This window comes from Cibotium barometz, chromosome 42 (assembly GCF_041138505.1).
Source record: "Cibotium barometz isolate CiBa-2024 chromosome 42, ASM4113850v1, whole genome shotgun sequence".
Lineage (NCBI taxonomy): Eukaryota > Viridiplantae > Streptophyta > Polypodiopsida > Cyatheales > Cibotiaceae > Cibotium > Cibotium barometz.
In genome coordinates, this window is record NC_141087.1 from 24,194,654 (window position 1) to 24,222,330 (window position 27,677).

A 27,677-nucleotide genomic window follows, 5' to 3' on the forward strand; every position below is an offset into this window, starting at 1 on the left:
TTTCCTTCCCTTTGCATAATACATGTGTAGTTACATCTATCCTCAACTCCCTGACCCACCACCGCGTTGCACTACAGGTACTCGTCCCTCCTCTTATCTCACTTCACTCACACACACTCACTAGCATGCATTAGGGAGAGAGATTAGCAAGAGCAAGACTCTATTGCAGAATGGGAGAGTCTATTGTATTATGAGAGAAATTCACTTATATACGTGGCCATAAGTGTTCACACTCACTTAAACTATGTCCGGTCGGACACTTTAGGCTTAGAGGCCTAATGCTATCAATGACTACTCTCATAATATATCCATGAAGTACAACACTTGGGACTTCATCCTAACTTACTACCACATGCTCTTGAAGCGAGAATCGCCTTAAGTATTCCATCATAGGACCATTACGGGCGCCCGTCCAAGTTATAGACCTGGACACCATTGCTTCATATCTTGAATGTATGACCCTTTGGTGTATCTACCTTGACTCCTTGATGTAAGAAAATGGTGTTAAATCTTGTTAACCTTGGAAATGGGTTAACATTCCTCCCTTCTTGATGACGATCGCATCCTCGTGATTGCATTTGTTGAAGACTTTTGTGTGGGGAGAATCGACAAACTTGTAGATGGTTTTGATGTTGAGTGACTTGAAAGTGTTTGGGTGTATTGCATATGTGCATGTTCCCAATGAAGTGAGAACAAATTTGGATCCATAGGTAGAGAAATGCATCGTCATTGGTTATGCTTTAGAGCAGAAAGATTATAGATGTTATAACTAACCCCTGTCACTCGTGAGATGTGAGTGAGAAGAGATGTTTGGGGAGTACTAATGCTGCACCATATGTAGAGCAGCAATCATAGGTTTTATCCAAGAGTGCTATCCAAGTTAAAGGAATCAACAAGAAGAAAACCCTTGTCTCAGGAATTCTGCACACTCCGGTTGCCTATGACAAGGGGACCGTAATTCAAAGCTTTTTGGTTATGCCTGCCGGGCGCAAATGGATGATGGCCACCAAGTGCAATATCGATTGGGAAACCAGACGAGTCACAATGCAAGAACCAACACTAGGTCTGACCGCTCAAAATCCCGCACCTAAATCATCCACTCAAATGTTAGATAATGAAAAATCACAAAGTCTAGTGGCAAAACCATCTTTGATTGTTTGCCACCCCTCTAACGCTTCAACGCCAAGAGTGGAAACAGGCAGTGTGGTCTCTAAAGCTCCGCTTACTATGCCAAAGAGTACATACAAATGGGTCCCAAAAGCTTCGTTAACAACTACTTCCCCTGCTCAATCTCGTTCAGACACGAAGCCTCGTAGGAGGAAAGCAGCTACCCACCCGAGAAAGGGCAATGTAATATCACGATGAATCCCTAAAAAATTATTAGTAGCCCAAGGGTATTACGAAGGGAATGACCAGATTTGGGTCCCTAAGCATAAGCTAAATCCCTCTACATCACCTGTAAAACCTTGCAAACCAAATGTTGCCATCCCAACGACAATTAAAGACCGTGGTAAAGGAAAGGTAACAGAGTGCTCCGCACCACTTCTTCCAGAGCTAGTTTGGATTCCCAAACGATATCGATCAATACCACCTAGCTCAGGAAGGGGGGAGCCACATGAAGCTTCTAGCTCCTCATGCCAGGCACACATTGATATAGGAGTTTCTTCATGCTCTACACCTACTCTTGTCAACACCCGACAAGAGACCAATGAGTCTATGTCTCCCTTTGTAAAAGTATCGTCGAAAACCATTTCCTCCATTCGTCACAATGGGAGCGTACACTACCATCTCTGCAATTTGATGTGGCCACAAGGGTCATAAAAAGCTATCTGCCCACATCACCACCTATGACCCCCGCTGGACAAATTGGTTCCAAGAGGCTACAACATCATTGCAGAAAATATGATCTACCCAAGGAAAGGGGGAGCATGTACTCACGCTCAACATTCTAATGCTTCCTCCCCCCTAACCTTCTCCCCTAACCATGTAATTGCCAAATTCAAGGGGATGTATATATATAGCTTCATACATAAAAAAGAAAAGAAAAGAAAAACAAAAAATAGTAAAAAGAGCAAGAGCACAATAAGAGGAGAAATATCCATATACAATCAGGAACTAGATTGACCTGTCATAAACCTACTGATGCTATATCTGTGTTTGCAGATATGGCAGATGCCCGATCATCATACACTTCATCCACTCCTACCTTTGATGAGAGGTATCATCTGTACCTTTCTCAGATATTTCACATGTGCTATCCTATAATTGAAACTGAATGGGATCATATAGATGTACTAGCCAGAGAGGAAAATGTTGAGGAATTAGAATGGCTAATTTGCCTATTGACCATGACTGACCCCTACTCCGTAGAGGAAATATCCCCGATAGCCCAATGCTTTCCTTTTCCACAAGATGACTATCCTCGCATGGCTACATTCTTGATGAGTTTATGTATATGGAAAAACGAAAATGATATATCTGACGACGATGAATGGACGGATGAAACTCATGGCATGAGACTGACTTTATTTATTTGGATGATGCGGATAGAGGCTTAGCCTTAGGGCTAGCGCCAGGACTCTACAACATCCTCTTACCATATCCTCAGTAGTAGTGTGGTCTCTGGTAGGTAGGTTAGTGTTTTCAAGTTGTTTCTAGTTTGGAGTCCTTAAACGAGTTTTTATTTTTTCACACTGATGTGCCTCTCGAGGTATAGTGCTTTTTAGTTGATTGTACAGGTTGAAAAGTTTGAGGTGGGTTCGCTTTCAAGTCCTGAGATAGCCGCAACACTCATACATAAATATCTCATCAAATTACGGGCATTTCTCTCATCGAATCAAGGAGATCTCCAAAATACAGGTGTAATTCTTCCATGCCCACTCTCTTTCATTTTTACTGTTCAATTAATTGCATGAACTGAAGGCATGACCACATGGAACTTGTCAAAGTACTACTTAGTTTTTGAAGTTGCCTGACGGGCTAGTGTAAATCATTAATGAGCTTAACCTTATTGGATATATTCCTGAGAATGCATGAAGTCTTTCGTTAACCTTGGAATACGATTGTCTTAGGTCTAGGGTCAAACCATCTTAATGTTTGACACCTAGCCATGTGTGTGTTGACCTCTAAGACATAGCTTTTACCCCTTGGTCAAAAGGATGTAAGAACACATTATAGTTCAGGAGCGAAGATCAAAAGAAATAAAATTTTAAAAAAAAAACTTACAATAAATGGCAATGCAAGTCTATTATGTGCTCTAATGTTGGCCTATCGCCTTATTGACACTTGGTAGGTGAGGAGTATTCTACTCCAAACCGATGCCTTGGTTGGTAGGGGGTAGCCTTGCCTAAGGTGAACTAATAGATTCTTGGATAATGCTTTGTGTTAAACATGGTGACAGGATCGATGTTAGTTTTGCCTTAGGGAGGTCGCCATTATGTGTAAAAATTGTCACGTGCATAAAGAAATAAAGGCAAAAGGCTCCTGTAACTCTAATGTTTCTTGTGTCCCTAGGCTCGTGGTATTAACTTGTTCTTAGAGCAGACACATTGTGGTCATCTGTTTATTTATTAAGCTTGGTTATTTTTCTTGACTTAGGCCAGTTATAAACCTTGATTAACCTTTGACACCTTGCTAACTCTTGATTTACTTTCAACAATTTTAAACTCCTGTTAATAGCTACACTAGCTCATTCACGTGACCCCTTAAACTAAGTTCTCATAGCAACATCCATTGTGGTCTAACATGCTTGAATTTATTACACTTTATATCTTTTGAATTCCAGCATACCTTCATCCTATTTCCCTGTTTTGCAGACGGTCTATCACAACAAACCCTATCGAGCTTACCATACCATAGCTTCCGAGGACGGAATCTACATCAGGAAGGGGGGCATGTTAACCTATGACGGACATTGAGACGTACTATGTTTTACGTCATTAATTTAAATATTCTGAGTCATGGGCCGGGCTTGTCGCACCATATGTTAAGGATAAAGGGATTGGGTGATCGCCGATGAGAGGTGCACCTTGAATATCAGTAGGATAAGGGTTAGGATCGATCGGCCATGTATGGGCGCCCATGTGTGAACGGCCAAGTCACCTATAAGAGTCAAATGTAACCCTAAAACCCTCATTCTCATGTCCTACGAGGCCTCACCTCAATAAAGTCCACACTACTCTCATACATGATGCCTGATTGTTCTAATATGTGTACTACATCCACACAAACGATGCCAGGTAGGCTATGAGGACCAAGAGTAGCAGTAGTGGTCGAATCTTGAATGTCCCATGTGAAAGCCCTAGAAGAATAGCATGTCCTATCTAGCACAAGGAGCTTAGGCCTACGCCCATAAGTATCCCGAGAACCCACACATAAAGTATCACTAAACTCGTGTGCTATACTAAATATATCACTAGTCGAATGCACACCATCCTCTAAAATTCTCACATGATCAACTAACGTATCCTCATCAACTAATGTATCCTCAAGATGCGCAAAAAGCGTAAAAGTATCAATGTTCGATGTGCTCTCGCTGCCATCTTTGCCCTCAAGATCATGCCCACATGATCCAACTCATGCACATCACTATCATCATCATGTGTGGCATGAATAATACTAAGTGAAATGGTCACACGTGTGAATAATCCCTCACAAATGCTCAAGTTGTATAAACATATCCCATGACTCGCACATCGCATGTAAACAAGGTCTATAAAATCTAAAAAGTGTGTAGAACAAACCCTCAATGTGCGATGCATGTGAACAAGGCCAAATAATGTGTGAACGCATATGACACACCTCGAACATGTGAACAAACCCCAAGTAAACCCAAACAATCCGCACACCACATGAAAGTCCATAAGCAAAATATACTTGGCCTCAAATGCACATTTACACACAAATCATCCCTTTCTTTTTATATCTCTACCACGAGTAGCGCTGCCATATAGCAACCCGAACTCAAATGGCCAACGCGAAAGTGTGAAAGAACATATGGCCAAAGGAGGTGTGGGTGGGATGATGAATAAATGGATAATGAATCAATCCCCAAAGAAAGATCCCAACATGTAAATGGTCTGATCACACATCCTTTGGTCTGCCATGGCTTCACACTTCGTCTCTCACGGTGATGGTCTACGCTGCGAGATGATGAGCTGGCTACCTGCTGTTTGTGATGGTCGGCCCTGCGATTATGACCTGGCTGCCTGCTATTTGCTGCTAGGATCTCAATCATCCCTCTGCGTCTTCTCTTGCATGTGCCAAGCCTTCAGAGGCCCTCAAACTTTGACAATGGCTCAGGCTTAATCGAATCTTCAATCTGTTGAAGCACTTCTCTACTCGAGCCTTTGCAAACTTAATCTGTTGTTAAATCCCGTGGAGACTTGTGTTAACTATTGTAATACACCTCACTGAGATTTTTTTATTTTTATTTTTTTTTTCCGAGAAACACCTCACTGAGATTGATGATTACTCACTTGGATTAATATCAATCTTTGTTGCTAATCATCCTTTAATCAAATAACTATCAAGATCTTCCACAAGAAACAATGTGTTGCCCCAAAAGTATGAATGTTCTTGACAGCCTTACCCTTGCTTGCATCTTCTCAAGTCTGTTGAACATTCATCTGTCTTCCCCAACGATGTCCTGAAACTAGTTGTAGGTTAGGAACCTTGTGGTATATGGTACACACTAGTTTCACCAATGGACTGACAGCGCTCATTGCAAAAGGCTTGTAAATTCTGATGTCCTTTCCGTATTTTACAATTTTTTATTAAAGCTTTGCAAGATTTATGCTTTTCTTAATCACAATAAATTACTCAATTGCTTTTGACTTGTCAAGTTTCATCAAGATTACCTACAAATCATAAGATCATCACTAATGTATTGTTGTTAATAACTTTCTTGGTTAATAAGGTGTTCCAACTGTCTTAGATCAAGTCATATTATCAAACTGTTGTCATAATTTTGTACTAATCTTGCTTACTCGCATCAAGTTAAGCAAAAACACCACAATATTGAATCTCGTGTCAAATTTTGTAATATTTCTTGATTTCTTATAATTTCAACTATTCTCTCTTAAAGAAACATAATTCTTGCAAGAAATGATCAAGATTAAGAAAGTTCTAATAAAGAATCATTCACACTATTACTTTAAGAATCACTCACATTGTTGTTTTAAGATTTGATTTATACACTGCCTTTGCATTTTTTTATAAATCTCGTACTCTGCACATCAACTTTGCATAGATTTGCTACACAACAGTAAACTGCACAACATATTCTATAATAGAACCACACTCTGTGCTATAATCTACTCAATATACACCAAGGCTGTAAACTGCACTGACATCTATAAAGAATATTCAATTTACACCAATTCTTGATAAGAATTGTACCAAAATCTACACAACAACCTTCAATATCTCCCAAACCGCCAAGATTCCCCAGAACTATAGAAGGAAACTAAGGTTTATGAAACGATTTGATGAAAAGAAGCACTAATCAAGGAGGTTTAGCAAAAAACAAAAGTCCAAAAAAAAGCACTCTGAAAATGGGTGAAAACCTTAATTCAAAAATCAAGAAAATCAAATCTGTGCAAGAATTAAGGTTTTTGAAATCTGTGTTTAACCTATACCCAAAAACGATTATCATTAATCCCATTGCTAATCCACTCAAAATAGAATCAACAAAAAATTTAAAAATTGTGTAAACATTAATCAAAAATGAAGTACTAATCAATCCATAATCAAAACATCAAGATCTAAGCCAGGAGCTCTGATACCAATGCAATGAAGGGACCTAGGGGTTTGCACTCATTAGCATGGAGTACACATGTCCCACTCATCCTAGGGATTAGCACCTAAACATGGAAAATATACCATGAATCAACCATGAAAGCCTTGGCATAAGCTCCAAGAAGACGAGATGTCTACATCAAATGATAGTGATAAAATGTAAAATAGCCTAGACCAAGGTCACTTATGTAGTGCTTGGCCATTCTACACTAGTTAATCAATATGCCCATGCCCCAAATATATGCTCAAGGGACCCAAGATCCATGTGCCTAAGCCCTACCCATACATGTGCATGTGCATATATAATTGCTTCAGTACATCTTGGGGACCCTTGGCCGCAGAGCACTAGATGGATCTTCACAGAGATGTGAGCCTGTGGCTCTAGCCTAGCTTTTGAGGACCAATTTGCAACCATCATGTTACAAGCTTGGGATCACCTCCAGACGGCCCTCCAGCAGCATGTTTTGATAGCCTCCGAGGAGCGTCTCTAACAGCCCTCGATTTGGAACCCCCTAGGGGCTCAGCCTCATGTATCCTGAGAGGAGCTTGGAGCACTAGCCTTGCTAGGTCCCTTGGAGATTGGCTTGCATTCAGAGAGATCCCCCCAATGGCTCAGGAGAGATCCCCCCAATGGCTCAAGAGATAGGCCTGACTGCAGACTGCAGATAGGCTCAACCTTGGCATCGATTGCACCATTCCTCCGGAGTGGCTGACCCCAATCCCTGACCCCCCTCCCCCAACTCTTGTATGAGAAAGCCTTCTCCCCTCCTTTGTTCTGTGCTACATAGAGGCAAGTTTGTATTTAGCCTTTTAAGGCTATTTTCTGTTAAATAATACGTTGTTTCTGGAGAGAAAAAAAAAGGACCATAAACATCGAACCTTCTTTGATTCGACAAAGAAGCTTCCATTCTGCTAAATAAACTTCAATATTACTCAAAACTCCTATTCACACGTGTGTGCAACACTTTTGTGCATTTACAATTTGCTTCACAAAAACTAGAGGAAGTCTCTTGGAGCCATACTTGTTAACATGTGTCCACAAAGCACCCTTAAAGGCATACAACTTAGGCCACTTAATATTTGATGATATGAGAGGATAACAAAGCTTTCTTGAATCCTCGCTTAGTAAGCTATACCTGCTCATACTCTTGTTGATGTACCTCATTGATCAACTCCTCCAAGTGTTCAGCTATTGCATGCAAACCCAAAGTTTTTTCCTTATCGATGTGACCCATGACAACCAACTTAACTCACCTTGCAAAAGAAAGGGAGCACCAAGACATTCCAAACTGCAAGAGTTGTACATGACTAGCCAACTCCACCAAAAATGTGAGGAATTTTGGAAATTAACATTACACCTCACATCTCGAGTGCCTAAGTGTGAATAATTCTTGATACGTGCCTCACTTGTACATGATACATGACGACCCCCTTCTTGTGTTTTTCTTTCTTTCCCGAAATATGAGACCTTACTTGTTATTTTTTTTATTCTTCAAAACACTATTACATATAAATAAAACAGAAAACAACTCAATCAAAAGCCTTCCTCATGGCTCTGCCCAATCAAGAATTCAAGTTCTATGAGACCTTGACCGACCTTGTTTCTTTGTAATTCACCAAAACACTACATATAAATAAAACAAAAAACAAAACTTGGCTCGGCCTAGTCAAAAATTCAAGTTCTATTACTATGTCTAGACGCATCCGAGTCCGCTTCAAAATTACCGACTGCTCCACTTTGTCCTTCATTCAAGCTTCGCCCACGCCCTTTCACTCTACAATTTGCCCAAGTGCTAAGCACCCAACACACATACACCATGTATAACCACACCAACAAAAGCTACAATTGCCTTAAGCTTGCAAGCTCAGGATTAAAAACACACTTTATTGAACATGTACAATGAGATGTTTCTGTTTCTCCATTGCTTCACTTAAAAGACCTTGATAAATATATAAATCCAACCTTGACTTCCTTGTGAAGGGGGTAGGTCCTTTGTAAGGAAGGACACTTTACTAATTGTACATCATTGTCTTACTATTCAAAACAATTGTCCTTTACAGTTCACTTAACTTGAATACAAGAATCCAAGAAGCACATCAATCACACCACTCCTAGAACTACTTTTATACTCAACAACTTGAATACTACAAGCATATACTGAAATATGCAATTCATGAAGCGCATCAATCGCAAACTGCGCAATACCTCCCACCATTAATTGTAAGAAAAGAACCTCAACTTTGTAATATCCAGCTACCCAAAGCTTCAAATATTTACCTGGCTCTTGGCATGGCCAACTCCATCCTCTTCCTCTTTACCACCACCTGCAGACATGCCTTCTAGAAGCAGCTCAATTCATAGCTATGAACTCAATCCCCCTCCTCAAATCAAGGAAAAAATGCTTCTTTCCCAGCTTTAAGAGCAAGCAGCTAACCAATGTAGAACCATGCTTAATTAGCAAATGCATAGCAAACAACCAAATGAAACAGAATATTTTTCCGAAGATGCAGGACTATGCTCCTGCAAAAGGAACATGATAGAATTATAGCCGCTTGAGTGAAAGCTCCCTTTTTTCTCAAAGCTGTAGCATGGAAAAGTGTGAATTTTTTTCTCTGAACAGGCATCTATACTAATGCAAATCATAGCCAGTGTAAGACAGTACTTCTGTGATAAATCTTAAAACCTTATATGCTCATGCCTTGGGTGCAGTTGATGCTCTCTAAAGCTTAAATCAGAACAAGTGAAGCTCAACAGCTTTTAATAGGGCCACTCAATTGACTCATTTTGTGTGAGCCTAACAATGCCAAAAGGTCTATTTCTGCCCATAACAATAAAAAATCGTGAATCGGTTCTACTGTCTGTTCAAATGTCCAAATCCTAAGGCACTTGACTGGATTTTTCTCCTATTATCCATAGGGGCGTCTTCCTTAATACTATTTTCAGGTGACACCCTTGCCGGATATCCTGGCCTTTTGGATCCAGAGCTACTGATGGTTGGGTCTCTGCTTAGCTTTCCCCTAAAAGAGAACTGCTTTTTTAAAAGTGATTTGGTTGAGAAATTCCTCTCAGCACTGCGAGGTGAGGGATGTACAACCCCTTTCCTTGAAGAGCTTTCAGAGGAGCTAGGATGATTCCAACTTGGTTCAGAATTTTTAGAACTCAGCTCCAGACCAGTAAAATCCTCCGTTGCCACACCCACCCTAGAAAGCTTACCCTTTACAAAGGCATGTCCTGTAAAACCAACGGTCTTTAGATTATCGTTACTCTCTCCTTGCACCTTGATCTGAAATCTCTTCTCAACATTGCATCTAGGGCAAGGAGGATCATGTGCGTGCATGAGTGGAGTGGCCTGATCAAGACATTCAGCATGGTAAACATGACCACAATCAAGAATGCCAACCACAGGCAACTCCTTGCTGCCGGGAATCCTGGAAAAACTCCAAGGTGACTTCTGAGATAGGTCCTTGACACATAGCCCACACTTCTGGACTTCATCATGAGAAGCAGAATGAAAACCTTGGCCGTGGACTGCCCCCCCCAAGCTTCCTATATATGATTCAATGAAGTCCTCTTGACTTGTGTCTGCAAAACTGTCGGAAGAAATGTCAATGTTGGACCACCTTGAACTTCCCGGATGTGATGATTCCACGAGTTCAGAAAAAGCACGCATTCTCCAGGAATCCGTCTTTTCTCTAGCATAATTTGGTAGCACATCCACACTGTTTCTGATTCTCTGTCGAAGAGACTCCAATTCCATTGAAGCCACTTCACTAATACTGCCACCTGCATAGCTTGCAGAGGGTTGCAAACTTTGCCTGGACAGCAAGCCCGTCTCTGACATAAAAAGACCACAAGTGGAGAGGCTTTGTGTTTGCTTGTTGTACGGTGCATCTTCAGAATCCTCCAATGCCTTCTGTGATGACCCAGAAGATGTGGATTCCTGGATTTCAATAACATAAGCTTATTAAAATCAAAATCACAATCACATGTTCTTCAGAAGATACAGAATCAAAAATTAGACAAGACGCAGACCTCCTGACTTGAAGATGCTGCAGATCTTCTCAATCTTGGCTCTGTAAAGTAGTTAAAAGGTAAAAAAATTCAAACTTCCTATAGATGATCATTCAACCAAGCAACTCAAATAAATAATTTCAGAACTGAAATATCTTAGAAAATATACATTGCAACTCCCTCCCTCCCTCCCTCTTAGACGGGGCCCAAAATTTCATATGAAACCAGCTGCAGAGGCAGGAGTGGCCAGAAGATGTGCACGCTAGAGAGCAAGGCTTTCAATCCCATTTCCAGTAGGTTCAAACAAAATACCTCCTCTTTGATTGATTGGTCTGACCAGAAGCAAGTATGAAGCAACCTTTTGTGCAGTTGACCTCACATTGCTAGATTGGAGCTTACTAGATTATGATGCTCTCTGCAGCAAACCCTCTATCTCACACCACGTCTCTGCAACTGGTGAATTGCATGCAGAGGGCTTGCAGTTTTCGGAGCATGCCAGATGACATGCAGCCACTCCAATGGTTGGCTTTGCCTTGGTCCATACATTTACATTACAGGAAGTAGACAATTGTTGGTATACCAAGGCATAAAAATGGATCCAACAAATGACCTCACCATAGACACATTACCACCATTCAATAACAGGGTAGCCACATACAGTATGTGGCCAGGAGCTCCAGATGACATCTGGCTGATATAAATTCATAGGACATGGATACAACCATAAATCCTACCACCAAAGATGAGCCTACACTGAGATCAATCTGGCAGATATGCATTTATATGACATGGGTACAACCACAAACCCTACCACCAAAGATGAGCCTACATAGAGATCAATTCCTTACACTCATGGCAGACATTTCAGGATACTGGGAAACTCACATGATACATCACATGCACCTCCGATCTCCACGTCAATAAAAGTGTCATCACATACACCACATCCAAGCTCTTTCAGAATCCTTTGAATAGGAAGATCCTGATTGTGACCATGGAGGACAATGGGAGCATGCACCATTAGGTCTACAGCATAGGTGTATCTTTCCTAAGAATAGGTGAGATGTATCTTAGATTATAGGCAAGACCTCAGAGCCCTTGGTGTAGACCTACTGATTCTATTAAAGCGCTAATAGAGAAAGAGAACAGCAGAATAGGCCGCAGGGGTGTAGTACTCTTTCATGATGGTGATATGCATCTTAGACTGTAGGCAGGACCTCAAGGCCCTCAGTGTAGACCTACCGATGCTATGGAAGTGCTAACAGAGAGAGAACAGCAGAAATTATACACACCTAACCTAATCTAACTTGTATTGATTCAAAGGACCGAGCCCAGCCGATGAGGTGATAGCCGAAGTGGTAAAGGTGTTTGCCTAGGACCAAGAGATCCTGGGTTCAAAAACCCACAAGGTGCTTCCTCGCAGCATCACCTATGGCCAGATAAAAAGGTATGTTAAGTACGCCATTCTTTTTCTAAGTTGAATAGTAGGAATATAAATTGAAATCGACGGGCGTGTAGTTCAACTAGTAGAACGGTCGGTCCAGAGAGAGAGAACCCGATTGAATGACGGTGGTGTGGTTGAGGCTGGGTGCAAATCCCAAGTACCTTTGACAGCTCAGATGCCCCTCAGACACGACTTCTCCATTCAAATGCAAAAAAAAGGGTATATTGAAAACAGAAGTGTATATATAATGCATGCAGGTTGCATGGGAATGCATTAACGAGGCATAGGGGCTGCCCGATAAGGTCTCGGATGAATAGAAACTTCGAAATTTACATAGAAGCTTATGCATTTTGCATGGAGTACAGTATGCATGCGGTATGCAAAGTATGGTAGGATCACGAGGCTGAGTACAAGTACGGAATGCAATTATGAACTACACAACAGATAGAAGTACAAATGGCTATCGAAAAGTTACAAAAGGGATAAACACTCACAAGGAAGAACACAAGTTGAAAGATGGCATTGTCACAAGATCCCTAATTTCTCCAGCTTAAGATTAAATCCTGTGCATGTACATGGCCATGGATGGGTCACAAGGCTGAGTACAAGTACAGAATGCAATTATGAACTACACAACAGATAAAGGTACCAATGGCTATCAAAAAGTTACAAAAGGGATAAACACTCACAAGGAAGAACGCAAGTTGAAAGAAGGATTTGTCCCAAGATCCCTAATTTCTCGGGCCTAAGATTAAATTCTGTGCATGTACATGGCCATGGATGGGTCACCATTTGACATGTGTGTGTGGCATGCCAGGTGTTCTATTGACATGTACTATGGATAAATCCTAGGGAGCCCATTGACAAGGCAGGACGTATTTCCAAGTGTCATTAGTAGATGGAGCTTCTTTCCTTGATGAGCTCAAATTGAAAGCATAAGTGCTTCTAAATTTAATTTTGATTTGTATGGCTAGTTTTGAATGCCTGGTTAAAAGGCATGTGATGTCCGGATGATGGGGACACCCTGATGGACAAGTGTATTGCATCACTTGTTTGCCTAATGGGACATTTGATGGGTTTTGCAGGTAGTAAGTATTTAGTTTAAAACCTTAATTCATATTGAATGGTTGCGGGTTCTCACAACACTAAATTTTTGGGCAGACAAAGTTTTACCTCGGCAGACTCTCGAAAGCCCCAAAATTTGGGCTTTTGGGCGTAGGAAACCACCTTATGACTCAAGGGACACATGGCAATGCTTCCCACACCAGATCACCCCATGCTACCACCACTTCATATTATCTCTCCTCTATCTAGAACAAAAAATCGTATTTCTCTTTTTATTGCCTAAGAAAACTGATATAGAGTTTTTGCTCATATCTTATGAAGGAAAAACCCGTTTGAAGTGTTGAAAAACCCTAGAGCTATAGCTTGCTCTCTTCTACAAGCTACTATAATCAATTATCTTCATCCAACTCTTAATGGGAAGAAATTTATATATCTCCATAGCTGTTGAAAACTGTTTTACAGCCCATTACTAGCTGTTTTCAGCTGTTGTGTCTTTTTGACTTTGAGTGTTGCCCACAAAGAAAGGAACACTATCATGTGCTATCGTTCAAGAATTAGATTCTGCAAACCCTAATTTCAGGCCTACAAGTTTTGCAACAACTATTAAATCTTCAAGATTCACTGTTGAAATATTCATAAGAATCAAAACTTTCACCTTGCCATTCAGTTTCATGTGTTTCAAGTACACGATGAAGGAAAAGCAATGATTCTACTCTCAGTTGTGAGAGTTCTTTGGGAAAATGAAATGTATATATATATACCTAGATGAATCCAGGAACATGCCCAAATTCACCTTTTAGGAACGTGCATGTTATATACTCATGGTAGTCATCCCACACGACTATATAACTATCAACTCCATTATGCATAGTATGGCCTAGATACTACGACATCCCCACTAACGTCATCAGTGCCAAATAGTGGGTGTAGAACATAGTCACAAGGGACGAGGTATGGTAACGGGGGACGAGAACGGGGATGGGAAAGGGAACGGCACTCAAAAAAATACTCTTTTTTTAAGTTTTTCTACTCTACACTACTTCTACTTTGGAAGTACATCAAAATGAGCACAAATTTACATTAAAATGGTCATGACTCAAGTCGGGACTAAGCCTTAAGGAGGCACAATACATGAAAGGACTCAAATGAGTCGATGACAAAAAGTGCTAAAGCTTAGCGGCTAGAGGCTAGAACTAAGTAGTATGGACCATGAATCATGATCCATGAATGATCATCCACGTGAACTGCTCGCTTCATGGTCATGGATAGCTTGTGCCAATCTCATCCTCACTCTCATCCTCACTGGCATGCTGCTACTACACCTCATCCTCTTGTTGCTCTACTTGTTGACTCATCTCCCACTTAGTGAAGGGATTTGCCTTCTTGGTCATGCTCTTGCAAAGCATTCGCAATTTCGGACGGACGAAGACAAGGTCATTGGCACGCTCTACCCCGAGTCGGTTCCTCTTCCTAGAGGCAATGTGGCAAAGTTACTCCAAGCAAGAGAAGCTGATGACCTAGCTAAGTATGCGGATGGCCAGGTGCTGTAGGGATAGCCAGCTGCTGTAGCTCCGGTCCATTCGAACCAGAGTCCTCCCACCATAGAGCAGCACCAACTTTGGAGCGGTCGATCTGTGCATCATGATAGCCATACGATCCATGAAATGACCTGTACATGGAAAGCTGGTCCCTAATCTTGCGCCTAACCGATGCATTAGGCTCAAGAGGGTCCAAGATGATCATCCATGAATGATCATCCACATGAAGTACTCGCCTCATGGTGATGGGTAGCTTGTGACATAGAAGCATGAAGCTCATCCTCACTCTCATCTTCACTGGCATGCTGCTGCTGCATGTCACCATTTGGCCACCCAATTGATTCACCCGTGCTTTCTTATCATGTATGTACATTGGACTAGTGTCCATGGCAGTTGTTTATGCAGGGGATTTGGTGCCACTCATGTGATCCCGTAGACTTGCTTTCATCTGCAAGTCACAAAACTTCTGGAGGTAGACCTCATAAGTGAGGTGCTGCGAGGTCATGGTCAAAGCTGAAAACCGGGCAACAACATCGTAATCATCCTCTTTCTTGAGGAATTCTTTCTTGAAGATATCTTCAAATTGTGCCCAAGTGGGTTGAGTTCCTTCCACCAAAGCAAAGCTTTGCCGGACAGGAAACGTGCTGCTAATTGGATTTTCTTTCCATCATCATATGGATGAAACTGAAAGTGAACTTGCCACTTGTGTAGCCACGTGTCCACGATCTCCTTGGTTCACTGCTTTTGCTCACCCCTGAACGGTTCCGGAGTAATATTGGGGCCTAAAGCTGAAGCCAAGGTATCCATACCCGAGAAAGTAGAGAGAATAGTGGTCAATAGAGCGATGGAGTTCTGCAAAGCTTGCATCTGGGCTGCGATTTGTGCCTGGCGTTCCATCGAGGAAGCTTCGAGAGCTACTTTGAACTCTTGGAAATCTGATTTTGACACAAAATCGTCAAAAAGATCGGCATCGGTACCTTCCGTAGCCAGCAAGCCTTCGCGTTCCACAAGGGGCTCCAACTCCGATTCTTGGGTCGACATCGTGAAGAGGGTGCGCGGAGAGAAAATTTGATCTTTGCACAACAAAAGTGCGAGCGAACTTGAGAGCTTGAGAGCTTGAAAACTTGAGAACTTGAGAGATGTGTGGCAAGAAGCCCACTTGAGGGGTTTATAAAGGTTTCCCAAAAGCCAAAAATCTCCAAAAGCTAAGCTTAGCTTTTGTGTGTTTTATATATATATATATATATATATATATATATATATATATATATATATATATTCTTTTTCCTTTTTAAAAAAAAATAAGCACCTTTAAACTTTGGAGGAGGGTCTTTTAAAACTTTTAAAAAAAATTAAACTCTTAAAAAAAACGAAAGCTAAAAACGTAAACGTAAGCTTTCCTTGTTTTTTTTTTCGCTCCTCCAAGATTCACCCGACGATGTGCTGGCTGCCGTCGATTGAAGCTGCCGGCTGCTTTCTTGCCGTCGCCTACACGCCTGCCCGTCGGCTACTAGAAACCGGCCCCTGCTGCCAGCCTGTTGCGTTACCTGCGCTGGCCGCCTACAGGGCATGGCTGGGCACCTCCGTAGGCCTGGGCGCCGGCCTGGCCTGGACACCCGCCCACCGCCTAGTCTGGGCGCCTACATGGCTTGGCTGCCTGGCCGCTTGGCTTGGCAGGCCTAGCCTTCAACCGCCTGTAGCCCAACGCCAGCAACACCTATCCCAGCCTGCAGCACGTCGTCAAGGATCACCCGCCAGCGCACAACCGGCCAGCAAATAGGCGATCCAACCCATCCAGCCCGTCTCTCGCTCTCTCTCTCTCGTTCGCCAAAAAAGCAAACGTGCTTTTTCTTCCTTTTTTTTTCTGTTTTCTCTCCCTACAGGTTATGCGACTGCACAACAAAGCAAGCCTCTTCTTTGCAAAAGCAATCAACCCTACTTAACTACCATCTCCCATCAACATGGGTTTCTTTGATGAATAAAAAACACATACCAAATCTGAAAACTGCAATATGCACAGAAAAAACAGCAAGCTTTTTAACACATACCGTTCTTCGACCTCTTCTTCTCTACCTACCGACTTGCTCATTCACGAGGTATGCTCTGATACCACTGTCAAATCCCCACGGATCCCCTCGTGATCGATCTTGGTTCGAAACTCGAATCCTGCAAACAAACGAACAACAAACAAGCAAGGGGGTGCAGGCCTGACTCACCTCCCAACCATGACAGCCGTGGGCAAGCCCACAGTCTTGGCTGTCCCCACCGAGCCACGAGCTGAGCTAACTAGGTTGACGTACCGACCAATCTCCTCCTCGTGACGTCCCATACCGCCACGAAGCTGCCCTCGCGGGACTCGAGACTGCTGCTGGCCTCGGCTGCGTAAAGCAGGTGCACGTCTGCACTAGATCCAGGCTCCAAGACCATAGAGCTCTCACAAACTCGCGAGACTCTCTATAATACAATAACTAACCTTGGCCACCCTTTTATAGGCTCTTGGCCGGTCATCGGGCGTCCACACTTGGCCGCTCGCCCGTCCATACTTGGGTGCCCGCCCGTTAGTATTTCCCTAACTCAGCTCGTCAATCAGCCTGCCTAGTTCCAAGCTTCCCCAAGCCTCGAAACTAGTCTTGCATGCGTATAGCACACGGTAGATACCCACTGTGCACATGACAACATTGCCGGCAAGAATGTTCAAGGTGACTGTTTCATAGTTACCACGGAACGTCGTTTCGCCTTCCTGGAACGCCGGAACGCCGTTCCGGGCGAAGGCACGTTCCCGGAACGTCGGAACGTTCCGCAAAAAAAAAAAAAATGGGGGAGGGGGTGTGTTTTGCTTGCAGAAATGTATGTTCATGTCTTGGGGGAGCAAATATTAGGAAGCATATTTAGCTATCCGTATACAAAAAGTTACATTTTTTTGTGTCATATGCTGACATGTCATATGACGTGGCGTTCCGCGACGTTCCCGATCTGCTCCCGTTCCCGTTCCCGCTCCCGTTCTAGCATCCGACGTTCCCGGAACGTTCCCGTTCCGTGGTAACTATGGACTGTTTGCATGGATTCATCTAGGGAATACAACGATTCACTTATCCACGGTCCACCAAAGACATCATCATACTCAAGGGAATCTAAGGTAACATGAAATGTTAATTCCATATCGCCATCGATTGTTTGAGTAGTGTATCTAAAGTAACCTGGAACTTTAATGTTTTAGTCATTGGTTCCTTTTGCAAGACTATTGCTTGTGGGGGTGAGTTTAGGTTGTCCCAACGACACCCAAGTGTCTATTGTCATGATGTTATGACTTGCTCGAGGGCTGATTGTTGAGATATCGAGCTCGGCTAGTGAGGCGGTGGACACTGATGACCCGCCTGGGGGATAGGCCCCACACTTACACCACTGGCATGGTTGGTGAGATCATGGGAGATATGCGGCCAGTGGGATAACAGGCTGTGTGACAGCCATTCTAGAGACTGGCATAGTTATAGCGCCAGCTCATTTAGTCGGGTTCACACTATAGAGAACCCGTGTATGTATTTGGTTGAGTACCTTTCATATTGTGTGCTCTCTTATTCTTCTATATAGTGTGTTGAGTGTTGAGTGAAGAAGAAGAAGATTTTCAGCCTCTCACCTTGTGTGTTCTCTATTAGGGTTTTGTGAGTGTGTGTGTGCTTGCAAGAGCTCAAGCTCTCTTCCCCCTTACATCTTTTCATGGTATCAGAGCCTGGTTCGTGCTAAGGGCTGAGCTGCAAGCAAGAGAACCACAGGAAGCGGTACGAGGGTAAGAGCTGCAACTACTCTTCCCTATTTGTGTTGGTGACTACACCCTTGTCGGGAGCTCTACGAGAGGCACCGGCAAATGATCTCTGATTGAGGAGCTTTCTTCGCGGGAGTAAAGCTATAGGGCAACTATTTTGTCCTATCGGACTCCATTTTTTGGACCGAAAACGCGTTTCGGGCGCGTCTGGACCTCCGTTTTTTCTGAAAGCAGGCAATTTCGAGCACTGCGAGTAAGTCATCGATTCTCTGCAGAACTCTGTTTTAAGAACTGTAGGAAGACAGATTGACTGTGCAGACACTGTGGGTGCTGCAAAGAGGTCAACAGTTGCCATTGGGTGTATGTATGCACATTGCAGTTACTGGTTGTGACATTTGAGAGTACTACAGTACCGCTGTGCAAAAAATACAGCAGTTTGTGCAGAAAAACCAGAGTGCAGTTTCTGGTAAAATTGTGTGTTTGGCAAGATGTCAAATGATGGGATAACTCAGATTGTGGCTGAGAAGCTTGATAAGAATAACTTCCATGCTTGGAGGTTCAGGTTGACGAATTTCCTAATGGGAAAAGGCTATTGGGACTACATAGAAGGTGAGCATGAAGAGGCACCGGAGATACCGGATATAAATCCGACTGTTGCAGATGTGAAAGAGTTTAAAGACTGGAACCAAGGAGCCAGGAAGGTTATGTATTGGCTTTCCATTAGTATACAGGACACCATGATTGGGCATATTCAGGATGCCAAGTCCCCCAAGGAGACGTGGGACACCTTGGTAAAGCTCTATGAAACAAATACCAAGGCACGTAAGATACAGTTGAAGAATGAACTTCATACTGTAGAGAAAAAGAGCATGTCTGTGAATGACTATGCGCTGAAGATAAAGGGTATTGTGGAATCCCTTGCATCTATTGGTGTGTCAGTAGATGATGATGACAAAGTGGAAGTCTGTCTACGTGGTCTCGGGCCACAATACAAGGCGTTTAAGACGTCTATTCAGACTCGGAAAAACATTCCCAACTTTACAGATTTGGTGTCTATGCTGATTATCGAAGAGAAGAGCTTGGGTGAAGACCAACAGTCTTCACAAAGCAAAAACAGTTCAGAGCAACAGGCCTTCTACACAAGTTCAAGAAGAGGACGAGGTAGAGGAGGCCGTGGACGCGGTCAAGGAGGTGGCCGAACAGGTAATCAGAATTATGGCCAGCAGCAGCAGCAGCAACAGTCCCAGAATCAACAACAACAACAACAACACGCAGGTGGAAGAGGCAAATTCAGAGGCAGGGGGAGTCAAAGAGACCGTGGAAATTGGCAAAGACAATATAATGATGCACGTAAATGCTATTATTGTGGTAAGCCTGGACATGTGCAAGCAGAATGTTATAAGAAGCAGGCTGACATGCAAAATGGGAAAGTGCAGCAAAACAACTATGCATCCTCAAGCAGAAATAATGAGAATAATGAAAGGTTGTTTGTTATGCAGCATGTCGTGAATGCCATGTCTAAAAATGTTGATGCAACACAAAAAGATAATGTATGGTATGTGGATTCAGGCGCTTCGAACCACATGACGAGTCATGGGGAGTGGTTCAAGGAGATGAAAAACCCGGAAAGACCAGGTTTTGCGGAAACAGGGGATGACACTGCTCATCCAATTGCCCATGTTGGAGATGTGCCATTGTCTATGCAAGATGGCAAAGTGAAGTACCTTGCAGATGTACTTCATGTACCGAACATAACAAAGAATCTGGTTTTAGTTGGCCAGATGATTGAGCAGGGTTTGCAGATTCGGTTTAACCTTGATGGTTGTTATGTTGAAGATTTTAAAGACAAGTGCAGGTTGGTTGCAAAAGGCAACAGAGTGGACAGAATGTTTACATTGAATGTAGACATGCCTGAAATGAGTGCTGCGATGTTTGCAAATGGTTCAAGAATTGTTGCAGACACAGACATATGGCATAAAAGAATTGGACATGTGAATGTGCAGCGAATGAAGTCTATGCAGACTAAAGGAATTGTGACAAGACTGCCAAAGTTTAAAGTGGAAGGTATGCAGAGAATATGTGAAGCATGCCAATTTGGAAAGCAAACAAAGCATGTATTTCCACGTAATAGATATGTGAGCAGAAATGCACTAGATGTTGTGCATTCAGATGTATGGGGTCCTACGAAGACCATGTCTATGGGAGGCTGCAGGTATTATGTGACTTCATTGATGACCACACAAGGAAAGTGTGGGTATATTTCATGAGAGAGAAGAGTGAGGTGTTCACTCACTTTCAGAATTCAGAGTTTTGGTTGAAAAGCAAACAGGGAAATATGTAAAGTGCCTAAGGTCATATGGAGGGGGAGAGTACTTCTCCAATGAGTTCTCTGAATTTTTGAAGAAGAATGGTATTCGGAGACAGTTTACATGCAGATACACTCAGCAACAAAATGGAGTTGCTGAGCGGAAAAACGGGGACATTGCTGAAATTGCGCGAGCATTGATGGAAGAGAAAAATATGCCGCATAGCTATTGGGCTGAGGTTGTTTCTACAGCAGTATACATCATGAACAGGACTCCAACTGCAGCCATACATGATGTAACTCCAGAGGAGAGGTTTACTGGCAGAAAACCAGATTTGTCTCATCTGAAAGTCTTTGGATGCATTGCATATGTGCATGTGCCAGATGAGCTGAGAACTAAGCTGGATCCGAAAGCTGAAAAATGTGTGTTTATTGGATATTCCCTTGAGCAAAAGGGATACAGGTGTTATAACCCTGCTACACGTGAGTTGAGGGTAAGCAGGGATGTTGTCTTTGATGAGATGAGCAGCTGGTATGCTGCTGAAAAAGAAGCTGTTGGGACTGATGTCAGTGGAAGTGTGGTTGCACAGAATGCAGGTCAGCAATCACAGTCTTTGAGCGGGGACCAGGAGAGTCCTCATCTAGTGGGTCTATTGATAGACCATGGAGTGGCAGGCTACGTCATAATACCAATCCTGCAAATGTGATTAGTACATCACGTAAAGGAAAAGTGAAAGTGGTTGAGTCCCTTGGCATGCCTGACATTTCTGCAGGGCATTCTCATGTTGATGGAGAGTCTAGTGGCTCAGATATGAGCCTTGATGAGGAGCTTGGGATCCCAGCTATGAGAACACCTGGTGTAAAGAAGGCTATGGAAGCCATGAATGAAAAGCTGCGAAGATCAGGGAGAGTGAAGAACCCTGTGCAGAGATTTACATATGATGGTTATGTGGCACATCACTATGCATATATGGCAAAGGTTGTGCAGGTTGTAGAGCCCACATGCATTGATGAGACTGTTGGAAATGTGTGTTGGGAGAAAGCTATGGATGAGGAGATGGATGCACTATATGGAAATGAAACTTGGGATTTAGTGCAATTGCCTGAAGGCAAGAAAGCCATTGGATGCAAGTGGGTGTACAAAGTTAAACATAACAGTGATGGAAGCATAAACAGGTACAAGGCTAGATTGGTAGCCAAAGGATATGCGCAAACATATGGGATTGATTATGAGGAAACTTTCAGCCCAGTTGCCAAGATGGCAACAGTGAGGGTTGGGTTGTGATAGCAGTGGCTGCGTCAAAGCAATGGTCTTTACATCAGATGGATGTAAAGAATGCATTCTTGCATGGGGATTTGCAAGAAGAGGTGTATATGTTGCAGCCACCTGGTTATGAGGATATGGGTCACCCCGAGCATGTTTGCAGGTTGAAGAAAGCCTTGTATGGCTTAAAGCAAGCACCAAGAGCATGGTCTAACAAGATTTCTGAATATCTTGTCACTATTGGCTTTCATGTAGCCAATGCAGATTTCTCGCTGTATGTGAGACATGGTGATAGAGGGGTTGTGCTTGTTGTCATCTATGCAAATGACTTGATCATTACGGGGGACCATGATGCAGAGATCTTTGATGTAAAGATCTTGCTTAGACAGAAGTTCGAGATGAAGGATCTTGGGGAGCTCAGATATTTCTTGGGCATTGAGGTGATTAGGTCACCACATGGTATTGGATTACTGCAGAGACAGTATGGCTTGGACATGTTGTCCAAGTATGGTATGACAGGCTGTAAGCCTATCTCAATGCCATTGGATCAGAATGGCAAGTTGAGTGCAGATTCAGGAGAGATCTTGGAGGACCCTACTATGTATAGGCACATAGTAGGAAGCTTGATCTATATGACCATCACCAGACCAGATTTGAGCTATGCTGTTGGGTTGGTGAGTCAGTTTATGCAGGTTCCACGGAAACCGCATTTGGATGCAGTGAGACGCATACTGAGGTATGTGAGGTCTACTTTGCATTGTGGACTATTCTATGAGACTGGGACAGAGATATGTGTACATGGGTACACAGATGCTGATTGGGCTGGTAGTATCTCAGATAGAAGATCTACCAGTGGATTCATGTTTTCTTTGGGGAGTGCTGCTGTGACTTGGAGCAGCAAGAAGCAGCCTACGGTTGCTCTATCCAGTACAGAGGCCGAGTACAGAGGAGCTGCTATGGCAGCATGTGAGGCAGCTTGGTTGAGAAAGCTACTTGCAGATTTGGGTCTATCAGTGGATAGACAAGTTGTCATTTTCTGTGACAACATTAGCAGTATACAGTTGGCCAGGAACCCAGTCTTTCATGCTCGCACGAAGCATATAGAGGTCCACTACCATTTCGTCAGAGAGAAGGTCTTGGCAGGAGACCTTGACCTTGTTTATGTCAGCACAGAAGATCAGGTAGCTGACATCTTCACCAAAGCATTGGGTACAGAGAAGCTCCGCAGATTCAGGGCTTCGCTTGGTGTACATGAGATGGAGTTGAGCTCGAGGAGGAGTGTTGAGATATCGAGCTCGTCTAGTGAGGCGGTGGACACTGATGACCCGCCTGGGAGATGGGCCCCACACTTACACCACTGGCATGGTTGGTGAGATCATGGGAGATATGTGGCCAGTGGGATGACAGGCTGTGTGACAGCCATTCTAGAGACTAGCATAGTTATAGCGCCAGCTCATTTAGTCGGGTTCACACTATAGAGAACCCGTGTATGTATTTGGTTGAGTACCTTTCATATTGTGTGTACTCTTATTCTTGTATATGGTGTGTTGAGTGTTGAGTGAAGAAGAAGAAGATTTTCAGCCTCTCACCTTGTGTGTTCTCTATTAGGGTTTTGTGAGTGTGTGTGTGCTTGCAAGAGCTCAAGCTCTCTTCCCCCTTACATCTTTTCACTGATCAATGCGCATTTGCACTTACCTGTAGAGAAATCCAACCATACCATGATAGAATCTTCCAAAGGAACCAAGGAGTTTCGGTTATTGTTTCAGCTTCAGCTCCTGTGTCTGTTTCATATTCCCATTCACTTTCATCCTCTGTTTGAATCTCAGCTTTTTCAAGAGTACCCAATGCGTACAATGACACACTTGGCTCTCTAACAATTCTTAATGCGGACTGTTTGGAATCTTACGAATCGTGACATTCCTATTTTATGTAGTTCGTTATGTCCTTGTATAACTCAAGTTGAGCCATTAAAGGTGCAAGTGTTGATGTGATACTCGCTTTATCATGAGAGAAGAGCATTCCTCCGAATGAGATTTTGAGAGACTGTTTTAATCTTGTAAGGGAATTATCGAATTCCTTACGTGCTTTCTCAAGCCTGTAATTCGTACAGTCTGTTTCAAATGACTCTTTTGTAGAGAGCATAGCAGCCAGGTACGGGACGGGACGTATAATACGGCAAAGTATAATACGTGTATAATACGTCGTTTTTATCAAGCCAAAATAAAAAACGCCATTTTTTTAAATAATAAAAAACGTATATATATATATATATATATATATATATATATATATAATGTATGTACACACACACACACACACACACACATACATACATACATACATACATATATATGTGTGTGTGTGTGTGTGTGTGTGCGCGCGTGTGTGTGTACATACAACACACACACACACACACATGTATATATACACATGTGCATATACAAATATATGTACATATAGACATAGGTGTTAACATGCATACATACATGAAAAACATCAAAAAAGGTTATATATATATATATATATATATATACACGTGTATATACTCATATATGTACATATACATATAGGTGTTAACATGCATATATACATGAAAAGGATTAAAAAAGGTTTTTATTAATGTATGTATTAGAAAAAAAATCATTCAGCAAGTTTTTTATTAATGATAAAAAACTCACGTTTTTTAAATAAAAAACGTTTTTTATTATAAAAAACGTTTTTTATTTTTGAAAAACGTTTTTTAACGTTTTTTTGAAAAAAAAATTAAAAAAAAATTCACGTTTTTTATCAATTGGACGTTTTTTATTATAAAAAACGTCCCGTCGCGTCCAATATATAAAAAACGCGTTTTATAGCTGCTATGGTAGAGAGTATGTCTTCCTCTTGAAAGGGAAAGCGGTACTCCTCTAGGCTTTGTATTTTGGTTGCTGTTTTAGGTTTGGCATTATGAGGTTCAATCACAACCAGTGACCCTGTAAGACATTCAGCCAAGCTAAGCATGCTCTCCTGAGCTTGATTTTTGCGTTCCGCATATGTCATGTGATCATTATTATCCATTTGGGGTGGTTGGGTGGGTTCTAGTTTCTTGATTGGTCTATGCAGTGCACTGAGCGAAGAGTAAGAACTTGTTTTATCCTCACTTAGTGATGTACTAGAACTTGTTTCATTCTCCGACTTTCTTTGGTTTGTCAATTTTTCATTATATTTACTCATGTGACGAGATCGAATTTTCTTTTGGGTTTTGTTTCCTGTGTCGTACATATGGGTGTTGAGGTTTGTGTGGTGGTCTTTGATGTGGATGCTTTTGCATCCTGTGTAGCTTTTGGCTCTTTCGTGTTTATGTTCCCTTTTGGGTCTTTGTCCTCCGCAGGCTCTTTTTCCCTAACTTTTAACTCGACCTTGGTCTTAGGCGCTTTACGCACGTGAATGACCTCTTAGAGATATTTTTCCGGAAAAAACGTATGCTAGGGACTTCCAGATGGAAGAGGAGGTCCTAAAACTTATTTTCCACCACTATCTCAAGACGAAAAAATTTTCCGCCCGAGAATTTTTTCCTTGTTTCGCAACATGTTTTTTAGAGTATTCCAAAAGGAAGAATTTTAAAAAACACTGTATGAGGAAGTTGTTGTATTTTTAGAGTACATCTATGGTGTAAAACAGTTCACGTTGGACTTTACGAAAAAATAAATTTCGTTTTTTTTACTGCGTAAACTAGTGTTTCACGCCGTGAAACAGTTTTCATGCGTGAACCGAACTTCACGTGAAAATTAAATTTCGATTTTAATTGTTTTTGCGCCTAGTGAAAAATACGAATTTTCCTTTTGGGAGAGAATATTTTTTGAATTTAACATGAAAGGGATATGGACACTTTCCCGACAGGATGAGCACCAAGGATCAAGTCAATACGATGATCTACTGCCTGTTCAGGTGGTAAACCCAATGGCAGTTCCTTAGGAAATACGTCTTGAAACGAATCAAGTATCTTCTGTAATTCTTTGCTCTCAAACACACTTAATTCATTTACATCCAAGGAAGGAATGAGAAAGGAAGAAAGTGGAATCAATACACAATAGAAAGCGGTATACAAAGAAGAATCCATTATATTTCCAAAATCAATAGTATTTACAAGAGGTCCCTCAGAAGGATGTATACAATCACCTAAAATACTATACTTGGTGTCCCTATGCTGAAAAGAAAAAATATGACTAGACCAATCTATCTGGACTTGAAGAGTCTTAAACCACTCAATCCCCAATAACAAATCTATATTTTCTAGATGCATTACATAGCATTCCAGAGTGTCTTTGTAGTCCTGAATCTGGATTGGAAGCATCTCCACCTTTCGATCCCAAACTTGCCTTCCCGTAGGTAGGCGTACCTCATAGGTATGATCGCTGAGTGTCGTATTAAGACTCAATTTCTGCACAAGTTTGTAGTTGACAAAGTTGTGTGAGCTGCTAGGGTCTAAAAGAATGTGAATCTTATGGCCATTCACTTCTCCATAAACTCGGAGAAGATCATGCAAGCCAAATACTTTAGAATTGAACAGACAATCACAACAAGTACTAGGACGAGAAAGTACAGTAATTGACGTACCTGTCAAAGACAACTGGTTAGCTGCCTTTGGCTTGGGTCCTGCGTTTGTCTTTGCACCCTTTTGCTTCGGGCACTCGTTACGCATGTGTCTTTTTTCTTTGCAGATAAAACAACGTCCTTCCATCTTGAGCTTTAAGGCCCTAAGGAGTCGTTTCTTCTTCGCTGGTGTCGAACTTGAATTCTTCGAAGGTTGATCCGAAGACTTTCCTTCTGTCGTGTTAGCCACCCACAGTCTTGGCTGTCCCCACCGAGCCACGAGCTGAGCTAACTAGGTTGACGTACCGACTAATCTCCTCTTCGCGACGTCCCATACCGCCACAAAGCTACCCTCGCAGGCCTCGAGATTGCTGCCGGCCTCGGCTGCATAAAGCAGGTGCACGTCTGCACTAGATCCAAGCTCCAAGACCATAGAGCTCTCACAAACTCGCGAGACTCTCTATATCCCAATAACTAACCTTGGCCGCTCTTTTATAGGCTCTTGGCTTGTCATCGGGCGTCCACACTTGGGCGCCTGCCCGTCCATACTTGGGTGCCCGCACGTTAGTCTATCCCTAACTCAGCTCGCCAATCAACGTGCCTAGCTCCAAGCTTCCCCAAACCTCGAGGCTAGTCTTGTGTGCGTGTAGCACACGATAGATACACACTGTGCACATGACAGGTGAGGCCCATAGTCCACCTATTGAGGATTGTAGACGCTATGCAACCATGCATAGGCAAGGTCTACGAGGCCATGGATCGCATGATCTAATCGCATACAAAATGATAATGCACCTCAATATGCTTGGATTGTCCAAGTATCACAAGATTCTGAGCTAGAGCAATAGCACTCTGGGAATCCAAGAAGATGGTAACCAAGGAAGTGTCAGCATAGCACAAATGCTCTAGAATCTGATGA

At 42.5% G+C, this 27,677-nt stretch overlaps 1 protein-coding gene and 1 long non-coding RNA gene across 2 annotated transcripts in view; both read right to left on the reverse strand.

Annotated features, from left to right (window-relative positions):
* Nucleotides 1-8,724: 8,724 nt before the first annotated feature.
* Nucleotides 8,725-9,310, reverse strand: LOC147614293 (uncharacterized). The gene is made up of 2 exons (XR_015263103.1): nucleotides 9,077-9,310; nucleotides 8,725-8,993 (listed from the first exon to the last, which is right to left on the reverse strand). It is a non-coding gene; the product is annotated as an uncharacterized LOC147614293 (long non-coding RNA).
* Nucleotides 9,311-9,554: 244 nt separating this feature from the next.
* Nucleotides 9,555-27,677, reverse strand: part of LOC147614294 (uncharacterized) — a 57,877-nt gene continuing 39,754 nt past the window's right edge. The window contains exons 2-3 of the mRNA XM_086780869.1: nucleotides 10,832-10,872; nucleotides 9,555-10,739 (exon numbers count right to left, since the gene is read on the reverse strand). Coding sequence (XP_086636995.1) covers nucleotides 9,651-10,739; nucleotides 10,832-10,872 — 1,130 coding nt within the window. The 3' untranslated portion in view covers nucleotides 9,555-9,650. The remainder of the gene's footprint in view (nucleotides 10,740-10,831; nucleotides 10,873-27,677) is intronic.